The following is a 17,747-nucleotide window of genomic DNA, read 5'->3' as shown; positions in this document are numbered from 1 at the left end:
TTCTGTTTAGAAAGAGTTAGAAGGGGTATAAATTTTATAGCAAATGCTTCCAGTATGAAGCCAGTATAAATTGTTTTGCTCAGTGACTAACTGGCAATGTTTGAAACAGAAGTTTCATATATAGTTGAAATGTATATTGTCAGGATACTTGAAGGTCATATAAAATCCCCTTTCTGCACAGACCACTTGTTCTGGTTCTTTTACAATGCACATATGAAATTATTTATTGTTTTGATCCCACTGAAGCTCTTGATAATATATAGGTGTGCGCATGTGTGCACCACCTTCATAAGCTGCTGATCTGCGTTTCTAAATCATGCCGTGCTCACATTTTGTTGAACAATATTGTAAGAACATTATTACTTTATTTTGACATTTTTCATAGGAAGCTCTCCTAAACTGCTTCGGAGAATGTCAAGAGCACTTACAGAAAGTAATGAAAAGAACCTTAGAAAATTCATCTTTCATGATAATCTGACGGAGCTTCAAAGTCACACGCTTTGTGCCCAAGTGTTATCTGAGTGCATTGTCACTCTCTTGAACAGCCACATGCTAAGGGAATCTTCAGCAAATATTGGACTTCGGTTAGTGCTAGGACCGTCTCTTTCCAAAGTCCGTTATTAGACAAGCCAAGCACCTGGCCTCAGGGGTCCGCACCAATATCGGTAATTCAGGAACTTGATTTTAAAGTTTTCTAGGTGAATTTTTCAAGGTTGCAGATGTCACTGAGTGGGACGGTGCCACGGGTGTAAATGGGAAACGGTACCTAACTTCTGTTTGAGCAGCTGAAAATCTCCCTATTGGCATCTTTAGAGCTCTCAGTAATCCAGCAGCAGTTTCACACGTAGACTTGTGACTACGAAGTATGACTTGCCCAAATAGATATGCCTATTTCCAACTTTTTTCTGTCTTATGCACTTGACAGTAACTGCTGTGTATCCTAGTATGGTGGTTTTCCTCATTTTCTCCTGTACTCAGGAAAACTACAGTAAGAACTAGGATAATAAAGTCTAATTCTGATACAACTCTTATGCAATTTTTTGCAGAAAAGCTAGGGCAGTCTTTCTGCTCCGCCAGACACCTTTTTATTTATTCATTTTAAATTAGCCCATTTTCCAGGATGAAAGTTGATGGGCAGCACGCATCACTTTAATGTACGATGCCAGCAAAGGCAATACCTTCTGGTAGGGGAACCAAAAAAGTTAAGAGTAGAAATTAAGAAAAGATCAAAATCTTTTAACTGTAATGTCGTTTTCTGTCTCTAGAGTGCTGTATACATATGTGCATGTCTGTCTATCTGGAACAAGGCAGAGAGATGTACAAAGGTACATTCAGAGTAACAGGGTAAAAAATTAACATCAGAGCATGTATGAATGTCTGTATCATCGATTAATATTTCGGGGGGTGTGTATTTGTAGTTTTGTTGATATTTGTTACATGTTAGAGATTTATATCATGAAACGTAGGAGAAAAAAAAAAAAGAATGTGGTGAGACTAACCATAAATGAGACGCATCATGAATATTTCCTCCCAGTGCCTGTTGCCAGAGGCACTGTGTTAATTAATACTGAGATATTTAGGGGTGGAGGCGTTACGAATAGACAGACAAACATACACACCGGATAAACTACATTGTCCTTCCGTCATGGTGCTGTTGTGAACAAAGTGCAGCTTTGCTAAGGGGTGTCTTGACAGATTCATAGTTTTGATTTTCTTTTAGTGGCCTCTTCAAGTGTTAATAAAAATAGAAAAGTTTTATGTCTGTTTCAGAATTATTTGGAGTGCAGCCTTCTGCCATCCTGCTTCTGAGAATGTCAAATAGAACCTGAAGCAAAAGGTCATGGAGCCCAGCTCTCACAAATCAGATTCCTATGCCAAAGGGAATAAGGTTTTCCACCTGTGCAGAGAGATTTTACACTCAACTGCACCCATGGTGTTCACCAAAGGAAATCAGTCAGCTTTTGTACACGCAGGGGATGGGGCGGGGGTGTAGGTATTAATCATTCTGACAGACGTCATGTCAGTCACAGCTGTCAGATAGAATTGTCACCAGTTTGGATGTGTTTAACAGAAATGGCTTTGTTAAAACTTTAAAGGCAGCAAAAAAAAAAAAAATAAAATGAAAAGGAGGATGGGGGTAAGGAGGGCGTAAAAGAGGAAAAAGTGGTGAACTAGTTCTGTGCTGTGCAGTGCCTCTGTTTGGTGGCACCTGGGTGGCAGCATGTACAGAAGTTGATCCAGTCATGAAAAAATCTGCATTTGCCAGCCAAGACTTGAAATAGTTTATTTCGGTTGCTGCCAACATGAAATTTCCCTATTTCTTTCTCTAGAGTAAATAATTAAAATCATTAGTGCTTGTTGGCATTGTGCTACACCACATCATGTCACATTCCGTAAGCGCTTTGCTGTGAAATAATGGAATTGTGCGTTTCCAGAGAATGATTCATTCACAAGCCTGGGACATGTGCAAATGAGAAAGAAAAGGACAAAACCCTCCCTCAGGTGTCTGTGCTGTGCAACTCCCTGGTGGCTCTGGAAATTACGCGCCCATTTGGCGGTCAGAATCCAGACCCAAAGCTGGCAAGTTAGCATTGAATACAGTAAATGTTTAAAATGTTTTGGCAGCGTATTAATCTCTCGCCCTGACCAGTCAGAGTGCACACCTGGTCCTGTCGTGCGGTCGAACTGCAGGGAAGTTGTATCGCTTCATATTTGCAAAAGGACGGTCTCTGGATCGTCACTGCTAACAACGCTGTAGAAATCATATAAAACAGACTGTTTCCTCAGCTACTATAAATAGGTTTGCTGATGGAGCTGGGGATCTGTCAGTCCTGTTTGTTTGTGTACAGCTAAGTCTCAACAGCGCTGCAGTTTAGATAAGATTTTTGAAGGGCGTAAGCAAAATAGAGACTGTTTGTTCATTTTATTTTTAGGGAGAAACAGCCAAGGATCAGGTCTATATTTCAAAGCTTTTCCAATATAGGTATATGGAAAAAAAAAAAACCAACAATATTTGACAGAGCTGTGCTGGCAAAATCTTAAGTTTATTTGCTATTACAGCAGCCAAAGGCACCTTTTGTGGATGTAGTTTAGTTTGGGGAACTGCTTTACACAAACAATTCAGAAGTTTGCCAGTGTAACTATACCAGCTCATCATGTCTGGTTTGGACAAGGCTGAACTGTGCGGTTTTCTGTTTGTTTATATATTTGTCTCCATATGTTACTGTATGAAACAACCACACAACAGACACAGGAGACAGCACACGTAGGGAAACCAGTTAAACTCTCTCTGTACAATAGAGTTCCTCAGTGCCTCGAGGCAATAAACTGCAGACATCAGAGAGATGTGCCGCATTTCTTCCGAGAGGGATAACCTTAGGTGGAACAACAGTTGTGTTTCTTAAATGTGCGGGGGGGCAGGGGGCAGCAAATCTGAGAGTTATTTCCATTTCTCCGGGCCTTTTATGCATGAGGATGGCACCCAGCTGCTTGCGCTGAGCCTGTGCAAGTTGGACACTGCTGAAAGGAGACTTGTGAGGGGTAATCATCCAAGTGGCATAGACATTGCCTAATCCTCAGCCACTGGGATATCCTGGCTGACTGCAGATGAGTTTTAGGATATATATAGCATACGTTGCAACATATAAAACCCAGGGAACTGGGAATGCCTTTCGGCACTTCAAAAAAAGCACACGTTTTCAGAAGTGCTGACTTCCTACATCTCTTGCTTAGAAAAGCAAGAGCTGCAGGCTCCCAGTTCTTGCGGTGTTTAGAAACATTCGATGAGCGTGGTTTGTAGCAACGCAAAATGAGAGCACAGATGCGCCATCCTTCACTCAAGGCAGTGGATTTCCTTGGCTCACGTTAAGGTGCTGTCCCCCACTAAGATGCAGTGGAGATGTGTTATCCGCAGGAACTTAGCTGTAGGGAGCTCATGGAAGCCATCACTGCTGTCAAAATGGCACAGCAAAGTGATATAAGCATCCTCCTGAAAATTAAAAGAGTTGTAATTGTGGGTTTCTAGACATGAGAACCCAGACCTGAGGGGCTGAGGGTGCAATGTGGTGACTGCAGCATCTCAACAGAGTGGTGAGGCTCACGGTCAGTTTTGATGTTTGGGGTATTTCTGAGAGGGAAGGAGCTATAATGATGCACTGATTTTTATACATGTATGTATATATGTGTATAAAATAAATACATATAAATACTTATATATATATTCGTTTGCTGGTATGACTAGACCAGAAGGGCCAGCAGTTCAACAGCTTGAACCTTCAAGGTCTACCATTGCCTCCAGTGCACAGTATCAGGGTAGTTAAAGGTGTTCTTTTTCAGTAAGCCCTGCAGAAAATCCAGAGTCACCAGGACTGCAAGAAAATTAGCTTAGTTGTGCACTGTAGAGGCTACTTTCCCATGTTTCCAGTAACTTATTTAAGAAATTAAATATGTTATTTAAAGTCACTCATTTACACTCTACCAGATATTGTTTTTTTCCAATTTGCTCTGTGTTTAAGGTAATGATTCTTTATAAACTGTCAGGGTCTGAATAGTAATACTCTGCCTTGATTTTATTAGTCTATGTTTCCCTTTTATTAAGTTAAATAACGAACACCATGGGTTAAAAGTCTGCATATCATCCTTTGACAGTGACTCGGACCTTTTTAAGAGCATTACTGGTAGGGCGTTCAATTCAATCAGATGCATACTGATGAAACAACAACCACCCAGAGCTCTCATTGACTATGTACAGCCAAAGCCTGACAGCCTAGCATCAAACAAAAAATTGATTTCAAACCCAAAAGTCAATATTTTGCTTTTGCAAAGGCACTTTGGCACTTGAGAGGAAAGTTTGCCTGTAATGTACACATGGGATGAGAAAAAGACGGGAGGAGGTGGCTTGCTTAGACTTGATTTGGTGCACATGTTGTTTCCTATAAACAGGAAAGGCAATGAAGTGTTAATCTGCACGGCTAGAGAAGAGCTTCAACTAGTTTTTGCATGTGTACATATGCCACCCAGGTGGACCTGATTTTTAATGTCATTCACCTAAACAAATGGAGTTACTTAGGTACCTTTCAGAATGAAGTCCTCATAGCTTATAAAGCCGAGACGTGTCAATCAGTAACACAATGCCATTTTACCTGCTGTGTGGTTTCACTTGCTGCTGCTTACAGTCTGTTTGCAAGACGAGGAACAGTTGCATTTTTCATGGATTGTACGTTGCTGGAGGTCAAGTTTAGATTTTGGTCGTTACGGAGTCTTTTCTCACTGGTTCTGGTATATGTAGCTTTACCAACAATGCCTAAAATAGCTGTGGATGGGGCTGGAGACACTCAAAGGGACACTGTAGGTAGTGTTGTCGTGAAAATTCACTAAAGTTTCTACGTTCTGCAACTGTTTTGGTATCCACTTATTGTAGCACTGGTTATTGGAAATTCAATGTCCAAGTTGCGCATTTAGAGGAACACTCAAAACTATTTACATCTGTATAGCCATTTTCTTCTGTGAAATAGTTTTCAATGCTTGTAGGATTTTTCTGAACAGAAGACTGTGCCAAATTTACAATACAGTTGTGCACAGGGAGGTTTTTCTTAGGCTTTGATCATCCATAAAACATAGTTGGTTGCATGTCTATGCATATAGCATTATAAAGTACCAGTGAGATAGAAGGCTGTGAAGATCAGGATTCAAAGAGCTCAAATTTGAGAAGACTGAATCAGAATACTCTCTAGAACCGGAACATACACAGTGCTGATATTAACTGCCTGGTGGGGATAACGCCTTTCTCTGGTGAGAGTCCTTGGTGGAACAGTAGCTCCCTATTGTGCTGTTACACAAAATAAAATAGAGAAAAAACCATCAAGGTAGCTTTCCTATTGTTATTTCGTTACTTAGTGGAGATTATACATCAGTTCCTTGTTTTCTGTTATGCTTCAGTGTCATTTTGTGGCTTAGCATTTTGAAAACCAGCAGCACAAGATGTTGTTACAGAAAAACACGTATTTCACAGCGTGGTACAAACACTCCTCTTGGTAGGAGAAGCTTGTCTTAAGTCAGATTCAGTGGATATGCTTCTTAAGGAGAGATCCAGTCACTCAAACTGTACCACTAATTCCAGTTTTTAAGTGTTAGTGAGGGAAAACAGACATCTCTGCGCAGATAAATCCTCTGAATACTGAGTGACCCGTTTCACTCCACCTCTATCACCATCCTGTGGAGTGGCTTCCTCATTAGACTCCCATGTAGACAGAGCCTGTTGTAGGACATTCCTTGAAGGAGGAAATTCTCCTTTAGACTGCAGAATATCAAATAACAGCCCCGAGGTGGATCTGCTTGGTACAACAAAGGTGCCACCTTTGCACATTGCTTCGGCTCAGTCCAGATGTTGCACTTGCAGCTGGATTCTATGCAGACGTAAGAAAAGCTTGGTCTGCAGTTGATCCTGGCTGTCACCAGAAGCCTCCAAGGTACCCTCTGAGCAGACAGCATCTCCCATTCTAGTTTTTCTCCTCATATTTTTCGATTGTCTGACAACTTGGGGGTGAAATACCCTGCTTGCTTTTCATTTTGCAGATGCCATCATTGGCTTGCCATGGGTTTGATAGGGAACCTATTTCTGGCAAGCTGTCTGACTTTTAACAGCAAACTCTCTGTGCTTCAACAAGGTTACTGGGGAAGACCCAGTTCAGTCTTTCATAGTCCACCTGACCTTAGGTGGCTCATCAGATTAATGAGCGAAGGCAGCCCGACTTCCATACCCATGGCACCCAAAGGGACAGGGAGCCTATGAAGGCAACTTCAGCTGGCTGGTGGGGTGAGTGCTGTGAGTGTACATCTGCAGCAGATTGAAACACGGTCCTGGAGATGAACCAAGGCTTTTAGATACTCTTATCGGTTGAATGCAGAGTTCATTATTTTATAAAAGATTGTTTCCTCTGCAACAGGGCAGATTTCTCTGTCTGTGGGTATAAGCATGATTGCCCAAAGTCACACTACCAAGTCGGTCATCACAGCTCCTGTGGAGTTTAAGTTCAAAGGAGCAATGAGTGACTCATTCCACCTGGCACTATATACAATGAGTAAAGAGAAATATTTCCTGTACCTAGCCCAGACAGCAGTCAGGCATCAGGCCATCTGAGTATGAGCAGACATACAAATGACAAATGTGTGGAGGAACAGGAGAAGCTGAGAAAAAAACTTGAGAACGTATTTTTCACTCTGAGGTTAGCACATTTGCCCTCAACACAATCCCAAAACTTAATGAATCAGAAAGTGCAATTGTTACATAAACTAATTTCAAAACAGTACTACTCATTAAAGATTAATGAGAAGAAAAGGAACGTGGAGTTCAGACCTTTTATTCAAATTTTGTCATAGTAGCTCCTCATTGGTAATCTTTTTATGGTTCACATTTATTCCATTCTTCATTCACAGGATTCTGTCAAGGCTCTCTAATATGTGCCAACTACAAGCTTCATTAACTGAGTTATCTTTCAGCTCTGCTTTATCTGTGGTAACAAAACCAGTATTACTCAATGACATTTTAATGTTAGACAAACAAAAAAAGCAACACAAAGGCAACTTGATTTCACTGGTGTTTTTTGCAATCAGATTTCCGATGTTTCCTTACATTTGAATACTGACGTATTTCATGTTTGACACAGTTGGGAGACCCATTAGAAGAAATGAGGCTTACAGACGCATTCATTAAGTTCTGAGTTATTTAGAGTTCCACAGTGCCAGCCTATCTTCTAGGAATGTTGAACTTTATCTCTGGAACTCTGTTTCATTGGTGCCTGGTGTCCAATATTGGGAGGGCTCCTTTGCTGTTGACAGATCTTTTTTGCTGTCCCTTCAAGACAAAAATCATCCCATGAACTGTGTTGCTTGACTCTGGAGACTCTTAGAAATTTGGAGGGGGGGTGGGGGGGTGGGGGGTGTTTTAGAGGGTGTTTGTTTTATTCCTCAGTGCTTTGTTAGCTTAGCTCGTCCTTCTGAATAGCACATGTCAGGTTTTTCATTCCAACAACAGGTAGAGAGGGAGTGATAAACTCCATGTCTTTTTGGAAACTAAAGAGGAAGACTGGGAGAAGAAAAATGTTGAAAATTATCTCTTTTTGAGTATGCCAAGATAACTTAGTCACAGTTAGCCCTCTTCCAGTTACTTAAGAAAGGTCTTGGGGGACCTAGTACACTTTGCGCAGAGGCCACGATGTCCTGCTCCTCTATAAAGTCTAATGAATTCCTATGGTGCTCTTGACCCAGTAAAAGCTTGTTGGTAGATGTAGAAGGCTGTAGCTTACTCCCCCTGTATCCCACCTATGTGGTGGGACCTGCAAAAATTCAGTGCTGCTGCCTAAGCAGCTATAAATTTACAACATTTATGTATAATATATAGAAGGACAGTGAGAGCATCTTCCTACTATATAAGGTGCATGCACGTACATGATGTAAGAGAGTCACTGCAGGCAGCATTAAGGTTCTCCTTCCTGTGGGCAAATATAACCACACACTTTATAACACTCAGACATTGCAGAACAAGTTAAAAAGAGATTGTTCAAATAAGGGGACAGCTAGGAAATCAAGAAAGAGTTGGTTTTGTGGGCTTCCCTTGTCTTTTGCAAATCCCATAGGATCTTTGGTGACGGCAGAGGGTGGGAACCTCAACAGTTTTGTTGCATCAAGAAAATCCTGCACAGCCTCAGTAATTTTCAGTAGGAAGATTTCATAGCTTGTGCTTTAAGCTATACCTTTTTTCTAGTGTTTCTTAACTTGAGAAGAAGAAAAAAAAAAAAGGATCATAAGGCAAGAGAAATAGTTGCTAATCCTAGTCAAGGTATATTAAATTCAATATTGCTCAGATATGATGTAAGTGTTCAGAATTTGTATATGAATGAAATTAGAAACATTCTGGGAGGAAAAGCTACCTAAATGTCAGAAAAAAAGAAATACAAGCTATAAAATCCTGTGAAAAATCACATAGACCAGAGTAAGATAGATTTGCTGTCTTTACTTAGCAAAGAAATCACAGAGGATATGCAAATAGAGAATGAAAATGACACATTTTTACTTGATTTGAAAGCATTATCCATAATAGCATCTGCAATGTGTCTGCAATAATAGGGTGTAAATTGGAATTTACATAACAGATCTTTGGAAACAGGCTCTGACTCACAGTCTGAAAATGGTGTCTCCAGTAGGCAAAGTCAACTGATGGCAGGAGAACTTCACAAATCCCCTATTGCATATTCCAGGATGCACCCATTTGCCCCCCTTTCCTGTGTACATAGAGTATTCATCTCAGGCATCAGTTGTAATAAAACCTCGAATTGATCTTGGAAACCTTTGGTGTGTTGCTCCTGATTAGACAAGTCATTTTCTCTGGGATGAATTAAGTTCTTGTGACTGGTGATAGATTGACAGCCCTAAAAACTGGAAATCCTCTGTTTACGTTCATCTCCCTCAGCCTGGGATTAATATACCGTTCCTATTTCCCTTTGTCTGCAAGCAGCCGTGTTCCCAAGACGGCAGGTTTGGTGCGTTCTGTGCCTAGGTTCCCACCTTCCTTCTGCCTCTCGGCAAGGGGGGCAAGCAGTCATGGCTGCTGTCTGCTGAGTGGGAAAAGGAGTCACCAATTTAACTAGCCCAGCAGTAGGATCCTTCCACTGTTGTTTTTGTTACCTCCATGGTCAGGGCTTCAGTTAAGCGACAGTCCCCAGTAATACACAGTCCAAGGATGGCCGGATGCCTCGATTCACAGGGTGCTGCAGAGCTGAGGTCAGACCTGATTCAGTTCTGATATTCCTTGTCCGTACAGTCCATGGTGGTTTCTCTGTCCTTCCCTTTGGTTTCCCGGCTGAGGTACAGAATTTTTCAGGGCTAACTAGTCTTAGATCACAGTCCAGTATGACGTTATTAATTTTGGATAAGCTTTTCTAAGACAGACTTCTGAATACTCCATTAGATTCCTGGGAATAATCTATGTGTCCAAATGTAGATGACAGTACGAATCTCTTTTTTTGAGCACGTTGTTCTCTACTGTACTGATGTGCAATAGAGAAAACAGCCCTTTTAAGGTGTTCCTCTGACCTTTCTCAGAGTATAGGGTAAAAAGCACTAAAGCACTCAGTTCTCCCCGTGGAATATATATCCCTAGTCCCATGTCTAACCTAACAAAGCCAGAGGTAGATACACATTCAAACAGAATAATGGCACTTTTGTAATTAACGTCTATTTTTTTGCTAGACCCCCTCAACCACCCTTAGGGTTTTGGTATAATCAGATACAGTTGGTGGTAAGGTGGTGTGTAATACAGGGTGAGGAGAGAAAGGATGGGACGTGTCTCACACATCTTTATATTTTATGTGCCTAAATATCCAAGTGGCTGCAGAGATATTGTGGTGCTTCCTCTGTTCCTCTTCTGATTCCAAGTTCTAATCCAGATTTCAAAAGTGTCATTGAATGTCATGGTACTTTTTGGTACCGTTCATTGTAATGTAGGACTGTGTACAGTTCGTTCAGTTCCGAGCTCTCTAATTAGAGAGTACATGAGTGTTAGTTTTTCATGAAACAGAAGTCTGTCTGGTAAGTATTAGATTGATACTATAAGCTTTTTTTTGAGATGAGGCATCAAATAAGTGTTGTGCTTTAATGACTTACAAGTATAAACTTACTAAAATCAGAGAGGAATAAGTTTTCTGTATCCCATATCCAGTATGCTGAACTGTCAGTCTCCCTCCAGTACCATCAAATATTTTAGTTTTTCTTCATTTCCAGAAAGAAATCCTTGATATTTATAATAATTAAAAAACTTCTAATAATTTTAGAAAGCATTAAACTTATAATAATTAAAAACCAAAAAATACCAATACAATCAGCACTACGTTGGTGTTTCCTAAATGTTTGCCTTTCTCCATCTATCTCCCTCAGACTCTTGGCTAACAAGCACTTTTACTCCAAGTAGCCATATCACTGATCTTTACATCTGTCTTCACCGTATGTTATTTCATTTTCCTGACACCTCAGTTTCTATGCCACATGCATTTTTTACTCGGGTTGAGTACGTCTCTAACAATACAAACTATTGGATTTTGTTAAATTGTGTAACCCTGACACAATTTTATGGCTTTCCCTAAACGCAGTCTATGATTAAATGTATTCTCAGTCTTCTTGCTGACTTAACTATTGAAAGTTCTCTGGCAAAACAGGCAGAACAAACTTCACTGGAAGCTGTATATCCATCATAAAATTGCTCTGAAGTGTTATCTATCCAGGCTGGTTGTATTTTTCATGCTTTATCACAAATCAGTGTCATAGATAGACTGCAGTTTGCAACCTGCAGTTGTTCATCGGAGTTAACTTGGCTGTCAGGACAGCCTTTTTGCAGTGCTTTAAGCTTTCGTAAGTTTTGTGCATGAAACCGAACTATTTTTCTAGCCGGCTGGGGGATCAGTGCATCTGTCCTTAAAGCACATGGAACAAGGCTGTGTTACCCTTTGGGGTTTGATTTAGGATACGTGGCATCCCAGCCTGCAGACTTTTTAGGAGTGCCTGTGCAGAAGTGAGTGCAGTATGGAACAACTCCAATCATGAACCTTAAAAATATTTTACTTCTCTTTTAGATCATCCTCCGAATCTTCAAAATCATTCAAGACTTAGAACTCCACCACCTCCGATATCACATGCTCACACCCCAAATCAACATCACGCGGCCTCCATCAATTCCCTAAACAGAGGGAACTTCACGCCACGCAGCAACCCCAGCCCAGCTCCTACGGACCACTCTCTTTCTGGAGAACAACCAGCCAGCACTCAAGAGCCAGCCCATGCTCAGGACAACTGGTTACTTAACAGTAACATCCCACTGGAGACTAGGTAGGTAATTTTCTTTAGGACTTCACAGCATTCTAACTGTGTGTGCTAAGGGTGTTACGGAAGATGCACACATCTGCATAGCTAGCCGTTCAGTTTGTGAACTGATGTTTGGCTTAAATATTTTGAGTTGTATTTTTTATTCCTTGTGTCTTTTTAGTTGAGCTAGGAGAAGAGGAATTTGCTCTTCTTTCATAATCTGAAAGTATTGTCTTTAACAGCTGCCCGTCAGGTTATTTTTCCTCGTTTAAAATTGGAATCAGAATCATAGATTAAAACATTCTTGGTTTTCTTTCTTTTGTTTTCCTTCGATGTCTTTTCTTCCTGTGCAGTAAATAAATCAATACCCTATTTGAGAAACTGAAATCAGTCAATATATTGAAAAGATTTAGCCTTCTATCTGTGCCTCATCAAGCAGATACTTTTGTAGTACCTCATTCAGGAAAGGCTGATCTTGTTTTACCCCATGACGAGAGGTCGGCTGCAGCATTTTACTACCTTACAATGTCGCTCCAACAAGCATGAAACACTGGCTAGCAAGGCATTGCTGAATTAATGATGTTTCCATTTAGCATTTAAATCATCTTCCACCTATGAACACAGGAAGGGTGTGACAAGGGTGCACTGAATTGTTCTAGTTCATAGCTTTGTTTAGGTTCTGTGTAGATTCTGGTAAGGGGAGTTGTTACACTCCCTCAGCCTCAGTCCTACCACCTGATGGTGAGGGCATCTGCTTCTTGTTGTCCACCTGAAACTCGTTTTTTAGCATTCTCCAGAGGTTTTGCTTCACCATTTCCTTTGCTACTGAGAAACCACTGGAGATGCTGGAGTAGCCATCATAGCTGCCATTAGTCCCCATACATGGTATATTTTCCAGTCTGGAGAGAAGTCTTCCAGGCCTGACGTGGTGCAGTTCCTTAGCTGCCTTTTTTCCCCTCATTTGCCTTACCTTCTCAAACCAACAAGGAAGATTTTAGACAGCAAAAAACATATACTACCTGAAAACTGAGCTGGGACCAAATTTGTCCTATCAGCCTGTGGGAATCTCTTTGAGATCAGTGGTAGCTGTGTCTGTATCCTGGAACAAAAGGCACCCGGGTTTGCCAGCTTCTGCTAAGAAGGTGTTTTTCTGAAAATGAGCGCATCTGTTGATCTTTTTGAGAATGAACTATGTCTGATGGCCCCTTGAAACTTCCAAAACAGACCTCAATATCACATTTTATGGCATATACAGGTAATTGATTTCTCTGCGGCTGCTTGATTAAAAAGACCCAACTAAGAAGCTGGATCCAAAAGATTAAGACACAATTATAAGCAAGTACTGCAAGCGTGATTTGGCAACAGTTTCATTAATTATATTACGCTACTAATATACCCAAGCATTGACTTTTATGTGTTGTTTCTTTTGGGAAAAAAAAAAAAAAAAAAAAAAAAAAAGACATTAAAAAATACTTGGGCCTCACTCCTGCAGCCCTTTTGCGAATAATCCTCTATAATTCTGGAGGAAGCCCTGTCCCTTTTTCTAAACCAGGTTTTGCATTCTTTAGAGAAGAGGTAATATACTGGTTTAATAGTGCCAAGACATCCTCACATCTGACTGGAGTCTCTCAGAACGCACAGCACCTTACAACTGGGAAGGAATGTCCTTGCTGCTGGATCAATGAAGGAATGTCAGAGATAAAAGCTCTTTGTTGAAAACATCCTGCCCCCATTTATCCAGTTCTGGTGGCAATCAGAGAGGGAGCTGGATAGACAACCCTACCACATCTTAAGAAACGCGGGGCTTCATAGACGGAACAATTATCTGGCCAGTCCTGGACTGCTCCTGTTAAATTGTAAATGAGTACATCTTTAAAGACTGTCCTCGTTTCTTCTCCACAAAATCATCGTGGATGAAAATTTTTCAACATCTGAAGCAGACTGTTCTTTCTGCAAGTTGGATTTATCACATTATTGCTGTTAACCAGACTGAATGTTGGAGGTCTACCTGCATGAAGAGATCTTTCTGCATCATTTGATATATTCACAAATCACTCACATTTATAATTGATCCTTAATGTGACCATTTTCTTAATTAGGTAGAACAGGTAATTTCAAGACTGATGTTGTGGCTTTTGACACACCGGTTGGAATGGTGTAATTTTGCCCAGTGTCCCTCCAGACAATGAACATGTTGGAAAAGAATCTGTAATTTTATGCCAAACAGCAAATGAGCGCATTTACAGAGCATGACTGACAGGCTTTTGTTCCTACATTGAGCAACATTAAGAAAAGAAAATGAGTTATAATGTGTCATAATGCAAAGAGGCTGCGCTGCATAGATGATCAGAAAATCTGTGACAAATCTCCACTCTAACAGTCTGCTCTTCCAACATGCTGCGGTCTTCCATTTCCATTGGTGGGAATTCTGTAGACATAAAAGACCAGGATTCAGACCTCTTTAGCAAACCTGGATGCCCAATTCCGCCTCTTCCATGAAGTTCACCTTCCCCACTGCAAAGATTTGTAGAACCAAAAAAAGACCTCCACCTAAGAGAATAAAATGTCCAATATGTAATAAAATAAATCCTGGCCAAGAGACATTAATCCAAGAATTAAGGCCTTTGAAGTATAGCAATAGGAGATTATAGTAATCTCATGTCAAAAATGGAATTGTATTTCTGTTGAATATCCTTTTTTCAAAAAATCCCATATTAGTCAACAGAGAGAGAAAACACGAAGAAAAAGCTACGTCTTTTGAACAGGGATTGTCACAGGCTGTGAAACGTGCCTGCAGTTACAGATTTTAAGCACCCCAGAGTTTGAACAGGCTTGATTTTGACTGCCATGGACGCCAGGCAGTATTCAGAACTGGGAATTTAGGATGGTTTGTCACTGCCTGGAAATTCCCATACTGTAATGCAAAGGCAAGCAGAGATGTGTAGCACAGGTGTACAGCTGACATGAGCATATCCTATACCTGAGAACTTTGTATGTTGTAAGAGGAAGAGCCCCTCCTCTTCTCTCCCCCCTTTTCATTAGTTTCCCTTTACTCCCTTTTCTCTGTTTCTCCTTTTTCCTCTTTCTTTTCCTGTCTGCTCCCTTTTTTGTTGCTTTAAAAGCAATATATTATCAAGGTTGTGATGAGAAGATCTTTGCTCAGCAGTCACTCCTGACAGGTAAGTCAGTTCCCCCCTTATTTATTCCTCACTCTTCCTTCTTCCGTGGCCTCCTTTCTGTTCCTTTACATCTGACCTTGCGGGAGCAAATAAATGCCGACTAGATGGACGTTTAGTTGACAAACCAACAGCTTTGAGGAGACTTTCATTCCCAGGAAATTCCATGTGGTAACCGTGTAAGGTCAGATTCTGCCACCACATAGTGAGGAGGGAGAGTGTTTTGTAACTGGGCAGCTATTCACAGGTGATCTCCAAGGGAGCGGACTCTGTCCAGCCTTCAGTGAGGAGGACAGTCATGCGTTAGTCACCTCAGTGACCCAGCGACCTCTCTGGTACAAATACATACGTCACAAGATTATATAACCCTCCCCTCTTCTGGTTTATTGACAATCCGCAACTGAAATTCATGGAACCAATTTGACATGGATTTTAACTACTGATGAACTTTTATTGATTGGTGTGTTGCTAGATGCTTGCCTCTTACCCATTAAATGCTCAGTGCATGCACATGTGTTGCTTCTCTTTTGCATTGAATTCAACATCCAACCTTTCCTGCATTCCCAGGGAATGCGAGGAAGCCACCAACACTTGGGGATGGGTTGGTGTCTCAAGTGCTCTGCCACACAGCTCATGCATGTCGATCCACTTTACTCCAAAGCTATGAATAGGAGTCACTTTGCTTTCATTCAGATCAAGGAGTAGATCTGTTCTGTCAAAGCAGCCCAGAAGCCTCCAAAAGCAATGAGTTGAGCTAAACAAGTGCTGGCATTAGCAGCAGCAGGAGGAGGACGTAGAAATTAAAATTAAGGTCGTGGACATTTTAGAAGAGACAGTATCAAGGTTTGTATAATGTGACAGGGCTGGTTTCTCTTGGTATAACGTGTTACCTGAACACAGTTTCTTTGACAGAGAAGTTCTCATTTGAGTTCACATCATGTCATTTATATCCTGTAAGTGCTTAATCCTGCGTAAGTGGTAAAGTGTCACAATGCTGTTATGTTCCTTTTGCTAGTTTGGGCCAGGGATTTTATTCACATTCAGACTTAGATTCGGTTTTGATGCAGAAAACAGACATGGTCAAAATCAGGACTGGTTTTTGTTTTATAAAAGATGGGAAGAATGTTCTTTCACCAGGTCTTGAGAAACAAGCCTGAAGGTGAGAATGACACAGGCTGTTCCCAGCTGTGCCTCTGACTTAATTCTTTACATTCCTGCTATTCTCTTCAAACAGTACGGAAGAGTTTAGCATATACAGGTCAAAATGTGACTCATCAAAGTACAGGCCGGGGAGGCCAGGTATTGTAAATTGCCACTATTGTGTGCAAAGTCGAAACCAGGCTTTTTCACGTACAGGCCCTAAGTATCCTGCCTATTGCCTGTACTTTCCAGATTACAGGCAATACTCTGGTGTTGGAATTTGGGTTACAGCATAGCCTTCTTCCAGCTTCCAGCTGCTTATCACCGAGAGGCTTTTATTTGGAACACTCATATTGAGCAAAACTTGCATTTTGAAACTTCCAAATAACAAGTTATTGCCCACAAAGGAAAACAAATTAAATTGGTGACTAACAAGTTCTCAAATGCAAAACTGAACCTTAAGCAAAGGAGCGGCAGATTTTTGGTGGAAATCCAGGAGGACGTTAGATGGAAGTGTGCTACCAAGGTATTGGCCACAGTGGGATACGGATGCTGTTCTATGCCTTTTCAGACTAACAATAGCACAGATGCAGGAGGATGACAGGGTTACAGCTGTGCTGGATTGAAGTCTAGTCTTTTGAATCCAGCAGTTCAGAAGGTTTCACGTGTAACTGGCAATAAATAATGCGAAATGGACAAAGACGTCAACTTTTTTTTATACATGCACATGGGCGTGTGTGCTTATATGTGTGTATATGCATATATATAGTGTATATAGAGAGAAGTGAACATTCTTAAAAGCTATATATGTATATGTGTAGCATCTTACACATATAAATATATGGTCCATCACTCTAATTCCATGCACAACTGCACTATAACCATTGTGGTTTATAAGATCACACTTCATATATGCATGACTCACTGGCTTCATTCATGTTTCCATATGTATGTAGAAACATAGCAAAGCAGACATTCCTAGAGACATTGCAGGACAACCTCATTGAGATGGACATTCTCACCTCCTCCCGACATGACGGTGCTTACAATGATGGGTATGTGACACTTACGTGGTCTTCCTGTTTACTGTACAGTCATTATGATCCTTGCATGAAAGCATTTGGTCATATCAATGATGTTTAAGGGTAACACCATTGCTGGCCTCTTCCAAGATGGCTTTAAAAAAATGAGGTTCTGGGGCTTGGAGCACTGTGTCCTGTACATATTAATGGCAGACTCATTAATATGCTAGTGAGCCGCAGCATGTCGCTTGCTTTTTTTCTCTTGTTGTTTTGAAAGTGATTTCATGAGTAAGAAGTACCTACAGCAATTTCGAGTCCCGTATAAACTAAGATTAATTTAATTTTCACAAAAATCTTAAACCGTTATTATGCTGGCAGCCTGATACTTCATTGTTAAACCGGTATTTTCCACATACCTTATCTTACAAGTGTCTGCTAGTGGTGTACGTAAGCCAAGCCTTTGGTTTTAACTTAACTGCCCATTCTGGCATCTTCACCTAACTTTTGATTACTTAACTTTTAAATTACAAGCAGCTTTTAATTTGACACTTAGTGCCAA

General features: G+C 40.8%; 1 protein-coding gene across 4 annotated transcripts in view; it reads left to right on the top strand.

Moving 5' to 3' along the window:
* Window positions 1-17,747, top strand: part of TENM4 (teneurin transmembrane protein 4) — a 358,687-nt gene that overhangs the window by 126,882 nt on the left and 214,058 nt on the right. For 3 of the 4 annotated variants that reach the window (XM_086481677.1, XM_086481674.1, XM_086481673.1), the window contains 2 exons: window positions 11,622-11,874; window positions 17,123-17,221. In XM_086481677.1, coding sequence (XP_086337803.1) covers window positions 11,622-11,874; window positions 17,123-17,221 — 352 coding nt within the window. The remainder of the gene's footprint in view (window positions 1-11,621; window positions 11,875-17,122; window positions 17,222-17,747) is intronic. The other variant, XM_086481675.1, reaches the window with a different exon arrangement.

The sequence above is a fragment of the Leptosomus discolor genome, chromosome 1, assembly GCF_034619465.1.
Source record: "Leptosomus discolor isolate bLepDis1 chromosome 1, bLepDis1.hap2, whole genome shotgun sequence".
Lineage (NCBI taxonomy): Eukaryota > Metazoa > Chordata > Aves > Leptosomiformes > Leptosomidae > Leptosomus > Leptosomus discolor.
This window is presented reverse-complemented; position numbering and strand designations above follow the sequence as displayed.